Below are 13,425 nucleotides of genomic sequence, written 5' to 3' on the forward strand. Positions count from 1 at the left end.
GGCACACTATTTTTGTTGTGTGAGCACATTTTACATGGCTGCAAAGTCCTGCATTAGAAAATATCTTCAGTCTAGGGAAGGGCCTGTATAATGGTAATAGGAATGCTTTCTTCATTTTACTCCTGTGCTACTCGACTAGTATGGTGCCAGTAACACTACATTGTAACCCACTGCTGGGTGATTTTTAGGCAGTGAAGCCTGCTACTTCATAACACAAGGATTAAATGCAAAACAAAAACTCTCAATAAAAGGGAAATAAAAACTGGCCAACTCCTTCCCCCACATAGAGATGTTTAGGACACGACGGTACTTAAGAAAAATAACATGTAATCAAATTATTTCTATTCCAAAGCAATTTTTAAGTCTTCGTGCTATTATTTATTATATTCATATGCAGGGAGCTCTATCAAGGTTTACCAAATACAAAACAGACAAAAAAGATAATACAAGGAATGTCCCCCAATAATTTAAGTATTTTCCTAAAACTGCTAAGAATGCTAGAACAAAAGTAGGTTTTCATTTCAGTCACTTTCCAGCAGAATAGGGGATGACAAAAGATTTACATATATTTTTGTAGCTTTACATAAAATACTAAAATGACTGCTCTACCAGGGTAAAAAAAAAAAAGAAAAGCAGCAGGCCTGGGCTGCTGTATTTGATGCCATCCCTTCCAGCACGAGGCCAGGTCTGGAAGTAATGTCCCTATGCTTCGCACAAATCTGAAACCATCTGAGCCAGTGCTGAGATAGTAACTCAGTGGTGCCACTTTTAAGTAGAACCTTTCCATATGATGCTAATCTTCTGCAACCTCCCTACTCCACTCCTACCAACCAGCTATAAATTAACATTGTAAGGGGTTAGAAGCCAGACTACTGCATATAGAAATTTAATCCATTGTATCACCTAAATATCTCAGCAACAGCAAACTTTACATCCCTTATATTGGTTTTCTTCTTCTCCTTTTATGTTAACAACTTTCTAATGTACATGTGGCCTGGATGAGATAAACAAATAAACCCTGTCCTATGAGACAAGACAAAGGGTTGCTCAGAAATGAACAGAATTAACAGGTGAGAAGGAGCTAAACAAAGCAGGAAGACCCAGAGAACTAGAAATTAAAAGACTTTATTGAAAACTTCGTATATATGTGTAACCACAGAAATGGAATCAATTCCAGGATTTTCTTTTAAGCACTGTGTTAGGATTCACAGACCTGGGCTCTAAATCTAGTGGTCTTTATGTCCAATGAATGCTTGCCTGCTATACCTCAAACCATTTTAGTTTACTGTTGAGATGTACTGTGAGAATGTTTAAAGGTCTACAACTGATAGAAGGCTTTAAGCATCGTAAAGCAAGAATTCAATGCACATTCAGGACACTGCTATTTCTTAAGCAAATCGCTAATGGTGGAGGGTGGTGATAGTAATGATACAGGGCAGGGAAATACAACAGACAATCAGTCCTCCAGCTTTATTTCTATTTCCTCTCTCTGTCTAGGCTCCCCAAGCCCCCTACAGACTCCTCCCTCATGTCCTAACCCCAGATGAACCTTTATCTGAAGGAGATATTTAAATAGTCTGAGTATTTTACCAGACTGCCTCCACGTCCACCCCTATACACAGTATATGCCATGAGCTCTGCAGCTATGATTTGATCATACAAGCAAAGTCCTAAGCAACTCAGGAAATAGTGGCTTATTCTCCTTTGTATGAGTTCACAGGCTAATTTCAAACCAGGTGTCTAGGCCTAAACTTTCTAACAATAATCTAACTTCCCAATCCCTCTGGGAAATGACTGCAAATATGTGTGTGTGTGTGTGTGTGTGTGTATATATATATGTTTCTATTTGGGGTGTTGGAAAGTTCTAAAATTAGAATGTGATGATGGCTGCACAACTCTATAAATATACTAAAATCACTGAATTGTATACTTTAAAATTGGTAAATTTTATAGTATATAAAATATGTCTCAATAAAGCTATGAAAATTTTTGTTTGAAAGAACAAGCATGCAAGAATAGCTATCAAAACCTGAAAGAGAGGATTGGGAGTGGGGGAAGGCTAGCCCTATCAGATATTAATGCATATTATAAAACCCTATAACAAAAACAGAGTGGTACTGGGGCGCCTGGGTGGCACAGTCGTTAAGCATCTGCCTTCAGCTCAGGGCGTGATCCCAGCGTTCTGGGATCGAGCCCCACATCAGGCTCTTCCGCTGGGAGCCTGCTTCTTCCTCTCCCACTCCCCCTGCCTGTGTTCCCTCTCTCGCTGGCTGTCTCTGTCAAATAAATAAATAAAATCTTAAAAAAAAAAAAACAGTGGTATTGGTGGGCAAAAGATAAAATTCAGTTATGTATGGAAATATGGCGGCATCTCAAGTTGGGTAAAGGGACAAACATTTGAAGGAGAAGTGTTGGGGTAACTGGATGGTTATTTGACAAAAGATAAAACTGGTTCCATTCCTCAAGGTTAATATAGGATAAATTACAACTAAGACAGAAATTTAATGTTAAAAATGAAACCATACAAATATGAAATGTGGGTAAATTCTTCTATAATCTAGAAGCTGGGCAAACTTTCCTAAGACTCAAGACCAGGAGCCCGTTGTAAAAGATTAACATATTTGCATTTTAAAAATAACACAAGTGGTGCCTGGGTGACTAAGCTGGTTGAGTGTCTGACTCTTGATCTCAGCTCAGGTCTTGATCTGATAGGGCTAGCCTTGTGAGTTGTGAATTCAAGCCCCACACTGGGCTCCACGCTGGGTGTGGGGTTTACTTAAATAAATAATAAAAATAAAAATTAAAAAAACACAGTAAATAAAATTAAAATGATGAAGTATTAGAAAGTGCTTGTAATATATCACAAATGGTTAAACATACCTAATAAATAAAGAGCTTCTAAAAATAGAAAAGAAAATTACCAACAAGCTACTAGGAAAAATGAGCTAAAGATAAACAGTTTATAGAAGAGCTCTTATATATAAGAAAAGATGCTCAATTTGCTCATATAAAGAAACTACATACCAAAACTACAACAGGAAACCATTCCTCACCTATCTAGTACAACCTGAAAAATCTAACATACTTTATTGATGAGGCTGTGGGAAAAGAGACATCATATATTGCTGGCACAACCCTTATGGATGGGTATTTATAGTATCTAGCAAAAATACAATTCATTTAACCTCTGACCTAGCAATCCCACTTCTAGAAATCCAAAGGTCTACTAGTAAAAACATGAAAAGACTTCTACATAAGGTTATTAAATACAGCACTATTTATAACAACAAAAGAATGCAAGCAATTCTAATGTCCATCAACAGAGGACCTGGCTGATTAAACTGTGGCCCATCCACAAAATGGAGTTCTATGCAGCTGTTAAAAAGGAATGAAGAATATATCGACTCCTATGGTGAGATCACCAGGATATACTGTTAAGTGGGGGGTGGGTGGGGGTGAGGAAGTATACAGTATGGTCTTTATGTATTGAGGGTGAAAGATGAGGGACAAGAGATAGGTATCTGATTATAATTTTAAAGAATTAAAGAATAAACTAAGAACTTTTTAAAATTGTGACTTAAGGGGTGCCTGGATGGCTTAGTTGGAAGAGCATGCAACTCTTGATCTCAGGTCATGAGTTTGAAATGAATGAACTTTAAAACTGTTACTTAAAAGGCTAGGATGGGAACAGGATGGACAGAGCAGATGATACTTGGCTAGAAGCTGGACTTCTCTGAATATACATTGTGTTTTGTTGATTTTGACTTTAGGTTTATACATAATAATAAAAGTCATAATGGGGGTAAAAAGCAATCCCTAAAATCTAAAAGCATCATGAATCAAATAGACCGGTGTTTCCAGCTGATAGCATCAGCACACAGGATTATTCTACATGTCTTTAAAACATGGTGATTTGATTTTAGATCCTTATTATGATATACCTTAAATAAAGAACTGGTTTTTAAAAAAAAAAAAAAAAAGACAATAGTGTTGGTATTGTTCTGTTATGTGTGTATTGTGCAATTAAAAAAGAAAACAATTACTTTGGTGTCTTTGAGCACAGAAAAATAAAATACAGATGTAAGACCAATGAAGTACAGTAAAAATCCTTTAGCCTGAATTTAAGTTGGAAGTAATTGTACGTGTTCACGATTTTTTGTATCTTTAAAAGCATATTATTCTACCTGAAAGCCTTACCTTGTAAAACAAAAACAACCAAAAATAAAAAAACAAAAAGCATATCTATTTCTTAGTTTTATTCACTGAAAAGCCCTAGAAATAATGACAAACCAAGGAGCAATGATCACGCCTCAGTCTCTAAATGCCACATCCAATTAAAAGGAACCAGAGCTCCGTGAAAAAACGACAGGTTCCAAGTCAGGGGGAGGAAAAGAACAAGATGGGCCTGGAACATCTTGTCATACAGAGAACAAGGAGCAATCAAAAGCTCCAGATTTACATCAAAAGAAATTTGGATTAAACTTGAAGTTTGAAATGGGAAAATGTGAACATCAATAAACATAATAACTGCACTGGGCCGAAGCATATTAAATGAGTTTTAACTCATGAGCTCATTATGATACTTTGAACATATATATAAATCATCTTTGGAAGATGCTAGTGAACCAAATCATTTTGAAAAACAGTAAATGAAGGGAAGGACTTGTTTACCCTAGCTTGCTTGCTTGCTTTCTTTCTTTCTTTCTTTCTTTCTTTCTTTCTTTCTTTCTTTCTTTTTCTTTTTTTTTAAGAGTTATTTATTTATTTGGGTGGGTGGAGAGAACACGTGCACAAGTTAGAGGAAGCGTGCACAAGTTAGAGGAAGCGGGAGAGAGAGAATCCTAAACAGACTCCCCACTGAGTGCAGAGCCCAATGAAGGACTCCATCCCAGGACCATGAGATTGTGACCAGAGCCAAAATCAAGGGTTGGACACTTAATCGACTGAGCCACCCAGACACCCCTCTTTTTAAGATTTTATTTTTAACTAATCTCTACACCTAACATGGGGCTCAAACTGACAACCCTGAGATCAAGAGTCACATGTTCCACCAACTAAGCCAGCCAGGCGCCCCTATCCTAGCTTTCTTAAACAGACTGCGTATCAAGGTAATGAAATAATTGATAAGGTGCAAGTTCTTTTTATAGAAGTATTTTAGCTAATAAATGAAGGAATTATAAAATCAGATTACTTGCAAACCCTAAAGAACTAATGGATCCAGGCAATTATCATCAATGATTGCTCATGTCATAGAGAGAGAACCAAATACTATGCGTCTCCTGATGGAAATACATAATAGCATATATAAAGTATCCTTACATTACCTATGCTTCTGGCCCTGTAATCACACTTGAATTAGAACAAACTTCTAGATCTAATTAGAAATTAACAGGAAAAATAACAAAGGAAAATTCTAGACAATACCCAATGGATGCAATCAGAAAGTTCAGGTAAATTTTACAGAATAACCCCATTTCTTCAATAAATAAATGACTACGGAAAAAAAGGCACATGGCAGACTTACAGATAAAAATAGAGACATCACATGCCCTGATTTGCCTGCGTGAGTTGTGGTTTATGCCGTTGTCCCAATGTTAATTATTAAAAGTAACCCTTTTGACGCTCCACAGTCACCTCAATTAAAGAAACGTAAAAAAAGGAAAAACTTAAGACATAAAGAACCATTGTAATGTATGGGCATTATTTAGATTCTGCTTCAAACAAATACTTAAAAAAAAATGAATTTCAGACAGTTGGGAAAATCTCAATACTAAAGTATGTGTTGATACTAAAATAATGTCTATTTTTTCCCCCAAAAACTAGAATAATAATATATTTTAATATGTAAAAATATCTTCTAGTGATATACTCTGAGATATTTACAGTTGAAGTGGCAGGATGTCTGGGACTTGCTTCATGGTGTGGGAAAGAAAGAGGCTGAAGAGGGTAGGGTTTGAGGATGGATGGTCAAAAAAAACCTGACCATCCATTGATAATTTTGAAACTAAATGACCAGATTCATTATACTCATCTCTCTGCTTTCAAATATGCTTGGAAGTTTTCATCATAAACAGAATACATATTGGTTAGGATGTTAGAGAAAGGGGAACTCTCATGAACTATTGGTGGGAATGTTAACTGGTGCAACCACTGTGGAAAACACTGTGGAGTTTCCTTAAAAGATTAAAAATAGAAATGACAATATGATCCAGTGATTCCACTATTGGGTATTTACCCAAAGAAAACAAAAACACTAATTCAAAAAGAAACATGCCCCCTTCGTTTATTGCAGCATTATTTATAATAGCCAAGATATGGAAGCTACCCAAGTATCCATCAATAGACGAATGGATAAAAAAAAAATATGTGGTGTGTATGTGTACAAAGAAACACAAACATACATGCACACAATGGAATATCATTCCGCCATTAAAAAAGAATGAAATCTTGCCATGTGACAACATGGATGGACCTAGAGGTTATTATGCTAAGTGAAGTAAGTAGACAGACTAGTATCTAAAGATTTCACTTAAATATGGAATCTAAAGAACAATACAAACAAAAATACAGATTATTAAATACAGAGAACTGGTGGCTGGCAGAGGGGAGGCCTGGATGGTGATGGGTGAAATAGGTGAAGGGGGTTAAATAGTTGACAAACTTCCAGTTATAAAATAAGTCACAGAGATTTTAAAAAAAAAAGTACAGCATAAGGAATATAGTCAATAATACTGTAATAACACTGTATAGTCACAAATGGGGAGTATACTTATTGTGGTAAAAACTGAGTTATGCATAGAATTATCAAAACACTATGCTGTACACCTCAAACTAATATAGCATTGCATGTCAACTCTGCTTCAATAATAATTTTTTTAAGGGGCTCCTGGGGGGCTCAGTTGGTTAAGCCTCTGCCTTTGGCTCAGGTCATGATCTCAGGGTCTTGGAACCAAGACCAGTGTTGGGCTCCCTGCTCAGTGGGGAGTCTGCTTCTCCCTCTTCCCTCTACTTGTGCTCTCTCTCTCAAATAAATAAAGGCTTTAAAAGAAAAAAATCTTTAGGATGCCTGGGTGGCTCAGTTGGTTAAGCGGCTGCCTTTGGTTCGGGTCATGATCCCAGAGTCCTGGATGGAGTCCAGCATTGGGTTCCTTGCTCTGCAGGGAGCCTGCTTCTGTCTGCTCTGCCTGCCGCTCCCCCTGCTTCTGCTCTCTCTGACAAATAAATAAATAAAATCTTAAAAAATAATAATAAAATAAAATAAAATCTTTTTAAAAAAAGATTTTATTTATTTGAGAGAGAGAGAGGGAGAGAGAGAGAAAGAATGAGCAGGGAGGAGGGGCAAAAGGAGAGGGAGAAGTAGACTCCCCGCTGAGCAAGGAGCCCGATGTGGGGCTCGGTCCCAGGACCCTGAGATTATGACCTGAGCCAAACGCAGAGGTTTAACCAACTGAGCCACCCAGGCACCCCACAAATAAATAAAATCTTAAAAAAATATATTTTTTTAAGCAGAATAAATTTTTGGGTGAGTGGGTGGGTAAGCAGGTAGGCATGTAGGCAGGCAAGCAGACAGACACAAAGGCCAGCTGACAGATGGATGAGGCAGATGTGTATGTACATGTTTACAGTCCTTTATGCACAATTATGAAACCTAAAAGGCTTTAAAAAATGTTGGCAACCTGATATAAATGACGATAGTCAACCTGAACTGAACTGATGTGATAAAATATCCATGCATTCATTGCAGATATATGTAATTTGATTCTGGGATCCTGCCTCAAATTATATTTGGAATTGTACTTAACTTCTAAAAATCCAAAAAATTTTTAATTCCACAATACATCTGTCCCCACAAGTTAAGATGAGGGATTCTGTGGAATTGTATTACCATGCAAAGGGTCCAAATATTAAATAAATAAAGCATGCTACAAAATACTATACACTGCACGGTTCTATTTAGTGAGCACATCATCATTAACGAATGTGAGTATTCAAAAATGGGGAAAATTTAAAGTTTTTAAAAAGTAGCTTCTGCTGTTAAAGAAGAGCAGCATAGGGACTTTCATTTTACCGCTTTATATATCTGAATTTTTCCATATTTTGCCAGCATGTATTACTTTTTAATTTAAAAAGTCACAATTTTATAATAAAGACCAAAAAAGACTCTTTATAATACATATTAAAATATACAGAATTTTTCTAAATGAGGGAACAATATTGAGGTAAGAGTATTAGTGCACCCCTCTACTAACTAAACAAGCATGGCTGACAAAATAGCAACTTACATAACTATTTCTTTTTCTTTTTTTTATAAAGATTTTATTTATTTGACAGAGAGAGAAACAGCCAGCGAGAGAGGGAACACAAGCAGGGAAGTGGGAGAGGAAGAAGCAGGCTCCCAGCAGAGGAGCCTGACGTGGGGCTCAATCCCAGAACACCGGGATCACGCCCTAAACCGAAGGCAGACGCTGAACGACTGAGCCACCCAGGCGCCCCTACATAACTCTTTCTAATAGCACATCCCAAATTACATTCCCGAACTTAAAAAAGATGTTCTGAGCATATAATATGTGAACAATATTTTAAATATCAAAACTGTGGAGGGAAAATGACAAAAATAGTAAACAGAAAAACTTTCCCTCTTCTTTTTATGCATTTTCAAATTCAAATGTTCATGGATTTTTTCCCCCCTAAATAATTAAAATCGGATTTCACTGGCCAGTTTCCTCTTTTGGAAAATGTAGATAATAAGAGATAATAACAACTTCTAGAGGGTTGTTGTGAAAATTAAATGGATAAAAAGTGTAAAAGTCTTGCTCTCATGAATGCTGGCACTTGCCAAATACTCGATAAACATTATTGCTTTTATTACAATATTGTTATTGTTCCTCTTAGTCAAAAGCCTGCTCCTGCCCATTAGCTGCTCCATAGAAGAAGTTCTGAAATGTTAACTGCAATGTTTTCTCTATGACATGGAACAGCCGGGCCTCAGTTAGTTTTGGTCTATGTTAATCTGGTAATGAGATTTTGGGGGGAAACTCCATTTAGTTTTTATTCCAAATGAAACTTTTTAAACTTGAAAACAAACTTTTTATCTTTGTAAAAATTAAGTCAATAATACACTGTGTTTTGGATTGTGTTTATAACAAATCTCTTTTTAATAAAATACAAATATGTCTTAATGAAAAGTGTCATATAAATGCCAATTGCATTGTTACTATACCAATGGTTTGAGTAATCTATAAAAGGGAAAGTTTAGGTTTTTTAAAAGATTTTATTTATTTATTTGAGAGAGAGAGAGAGAGCGCACGCGCACGCACTTGTGCACAAGCACAAGCAGAGGGGCGGGGAGGAGGAAGAGGGAGACTCCCTGTGGAGCCTGGAGCCCTACTCAGGGCTTGATCCCAGGACCCCAGGATCATGACCTGAGTCGAAGGCAGATGCTTAACCAACTGAGCCACCCAGGCGCCCTGAAAGTTTGGTATCTTTTTAGCAACAGGGTGCCTTAGGCTTTCTAGCATGAGTATATTTTCAAATTGTAATCATGCACAGAAGAAATATTACAATAAAGTCTTAAAATCATAATGACTTAATAGATAATTTAAGCACAGTAGAGTTCATTTTAAAACATAACCTTGGCTACAACTAATATAGTTCTAACCTAATATAAAGAATATTAAGCTACATACTTATTTTTTATATCCATTACTTACCCTTTTTCATATGTAAATTCATCTTTCAGGGAATTAGCTGATGATTCCCCAATAAAGACAGATGGAATGTCAATTTTCTTTAGCACATCAACTGTATAAAATAATGATAAAATTATTCTTAAAATCCCATACTCCACGTACAATCAACTTTACTTTCTTCACAATAGCAACAAATGCAGCTGGAAACAATTACAATCAATTCAAATCGGTTGATTTTCCTGATTGCAGATTTACACCATCATCAATCACAGTGGTTGAGAAATACTATTATACTTACAATAACAAAAGCTAACCTTTTGCATACATACTATCTCAATAGTCCTATGAAGATTAGATACAATTATTTTTAATATTTCCTTTTGATTTATTCCTCTATAGACATAATTAACTCTTAGAAAAGGAAGAGGAAGAAATTTTAAGTTTTCTTTCCATATATAACTTAAATGAAAAAGTGAAAAAGCCTTTTTTACATACCCATTCCCAGGAGACTAGTATAAGCCAAAGAATGTAAGAAAAGACCACTTTACAGAAGTCTCAAAAATGATACCACATATCTATGGCTTTCCAGAGTAAAGGGCTGACAGAAGTTGAGAAAGGGCACAGAATAGGAAAAGCGGGTAAATTTCTACTTCCTCCTAAGCCTGGAGTTCATGGTAAAGCTCTGTTTTGTTTGGTGTCTTAAGAAATTGGACTCTTATACCTATTTACAAAACCAAAATCAAATGCCAACAAAAGAGAAGTTGGTAAAAATTACCCATTACTCAGGAAGATCCTCTTAAATTTACAATAGAAAAAGGAGACTTATTTTTAGCTGTGAGTTAATTTAATCAATTGGGCTTTAGAGACGTCCATTTATTTTCATTACATTTTTCACAATAACTTTGTTCTACATTTCTTTTTTTAAAAACGCAAATTTGTTATTTAAAAGGGGGAGGATACAAGAAGAAAACCAAACACAACCATTATCCTTCCCACCCAAAGACAAAGGTTTTGTTTGAAGGAATAAACAGTTCTATGAGTTTCAACACATACAGTTATGTAACCACCACCACCACAATCAAGATACAGACTGTTCTATCACCCAAAAAATTCACTTGTACCCCCACTTTATTTTCAACTCCTCCCCTCCAACCTAAGCAACTGCAGATGTGTTGAAATCCTTGTAAAAACAAGTTTTGGGTTTTTTTTTTTTTTTTTAAGATTTTATTTATTTATTTGACAGAGAGAGAGAGACAGCCAGCGAGAGAGGGAACACAAGCAGGGGGAGTGGGAGAGGAAGAAGCAGGCTCCTAGCGGAGGAGCCTGATGCAGGGCTCGATCCCAGAACACCGGGATCACGCCCTGAGCCGCAGGCAGAAGCTTAACGACCAAGCCACCCAGGCGCCCTGGGCGGGTTTTTTTTTTTTTTTAAACACTAGCAGGACTCACTTCTTAATTTTTTAAAAGATTTCATTTATTTATTTTAAAGACAGGGAGAGAAAGAGAGCATGAGCGGGGTGGAGGGCCAGAAGAGGGGACAGAGGGTGGGGGATTGGGATAGGCCAGTGATGGGTATTAAGGAGGGCACGTATTGCATGGTGCACTGGGTGTTATACGCAAGTAATGAATCATGGAACTTTACATCAAAAACTTGGGATGTACTGTATGGTGACTAACATAACATAATAAAAAATTATTATAAAAAAAAAAAGAGGAGGGGACAGAGGGAGAGGGAGAAGCAGACTCCCTGCTGAGCAGGGAGCCCAATGCAGGACTGGATCTCAGGACCCTGAGATCATGACCTGCGCCGAAGGCAGACATTTAACTGACTGAGCCACCCAGGCGCCCCATAAAAACAAGTTTTAGAGTTATAAAATCTTGGTATCCTTGGTAGAGTACATTTTTTTCACTTCTAGATTGTTTTATGTAAATATAATCATTCATTCTGCTCATTTGCTCCCTTCCTCCCTCTCTTCCCATCCCTGCCCGTTTCACATAAACACACCCCATATAAGCCCCAGGAGGGCAGGAACAAACATGGTTGGTAAAGAAATATTTAATCACTATTGTTGTATCAGTGGGATCAATAAAAATTTTATATTTTTATATCAATGGGACCATATAATAATGGAAAAAAAGTATAAGGTGTTTTCCACTTAATGATACACCTCGGATATCCTGTCATGTCAACAATTATTGGAAGTAACAATACTTCCTTGAGTTATGATATCTGAAGAGATGTAAAAATTTCCTCCCCTTAGTCAGAAGAAGGGGAGAAGTGTATGCAAATATGAAATGCCATCTTGGAGACTTTGCAATATTATTTATCTACTGAAAACAAAACCAAACATGTTCTAGTTCTCAAAATACTTTAAAAAACACTAAATTTTAGTTCTGCTCCACAAAACAACTCTGAAATATACATTGCCAATAGAATGGTCATGATATCATAGACAAATTAACAATTTAGATGGCCAACCCCAACCTCTCCAGATTCATATATCCAACTGCCTGTTCAATATCTCCACTTGATTGCCTAATAGATGTTTTAAACTTAATGTTTCTCAAATGGGACTCTCACTGTCTTTTTCCTCTCAATCAGGTCTACTCCTTGTCTTTCTCCTCTCTGTAAACAGCATCCTGTGTTCACCTAGTTTCTCAGGCTGTACACCTTGGAATCATTCTTGACTCCTCCCTTTCCTTATTTATTCTATCAAATCCTATCAACTTCAAAACAGAGCCATAATTCCATCACTTCCCATCACAATCACTGCTAATATTCCAGATCACCACACCTCTGGCCTGGCTACTGCAGCAATGTTCTGACTTGTCTCTCTGTTGGCAATCCTGCCCACCTTTCACCTTCAATATATTCTCCAAAGAACAGCCAAAGTGATCCTTTTAAAATAGAAGATCACCTCACATATCTGTTTAAAAGCTGCACATAACAAATACCAAAGTCCTATAAATACCCAACATGATCTCGCTACTGGCCCCTTCTCTAACCTCATCCTCTGCCACTCTCTCTGCCTTGCTCACTATACTCCAGCCGCTGTGGAGTATTGTGGAGTATAGTGGAGTACAGTGAAACACCGAATATGCTTTATCTTTGAGCTTTGCATTTGCTTGCTGTTCCCTTTCCTTGGAACACCGCTCCAGAAATCTGCATGGCTCAGTCTCTCGCTGTAGACCTATGTTTAAATGTCAAAGCCTCATAGAAGCCTTCTCTGACCATCCCATCTAAAATGGCCACCCTCCTCTCACCCCTGCCACTCTATATCCCTTCAGCCTGACGTGATTTTTTTTTTAAGATTTTCTTTATTTATTTGAGACAGAGAAAATGAGAGAGAGCACGAGAGAGGGGAAGGTCAGAGGGAGAAGCAGACTCCCCAATGAGCAGGGAGCCCGATGCAGGACTGGATCCTGACCTAAGCCGAAGGCAGTCACTTAACCAACTGAGCCACCCAAGCCCCCTGACAAAACACTTATCACTACTTGACATACAGCATATCTCTTTGATTATGTGTTCATTTCCTCTCTCCCACCTTAGAATGTAATAATAGCAGTAGTAATAGCTGAGTAGCCATAAATGATTATTATTAATGCAGCTATTATATATGATAAATACATGATAATATGATTATTAGATAATAGCTAAGTAACCACTAAGAAATAGGCAGTCTTCTAGAAGCTTTCTATGTCTGAATTCATTCAATCCTCAAAAACAACCCAACGA

General features: G+C 37.0%; 1 protein-coding gene across 6 annotated transcripts in view; it reads right to left on the reverse strand.

The window, feature by feature from the left end:
• Positions 1 to 13,425, reverse strand: part of RNF13 (ring finger protein 13) — a 168,776-nt gene that overhangs the window by 57,904 nt on the left and 97,447 nt on the right. For 5 of the 6 annotated variants that reach the window (XM_008707231.2, XM_008707221.2, XM_008707236.2 and 2 more), the window contains one exon: positions 9,711 to 9,801. The exons of the other annotated variant lie outside the window; for it this stretch is intronic. In XM_008707231.2, coding sequence (XP_008705453.1) covers positions 9,711 to 9,801 — 91 coding nt within the window. The remainder of the gene's footprint in view (positions 1 to 9,710; positions 9,802 to 13,425) is intronic. 6 annotated transcript variants of the gene reach the window in all.

The sequence above is a fragment of the Ursus maritimus genome, unplaced genomic scaffold (assembly GCF_017311325.1).
Source record: "Ursus maritimus isolate PB19 unplaced genomic scaffold, ASM1731132v1 scaffold_20, whole genome shotgun sequence".
Classification (NCBI taxonomy): domain Eukaryota; kingdom Metazoa; phylum Chordata; class Mammalia; order Carnivora; family Ursidae; genus Ursus; species Ursus maritimus.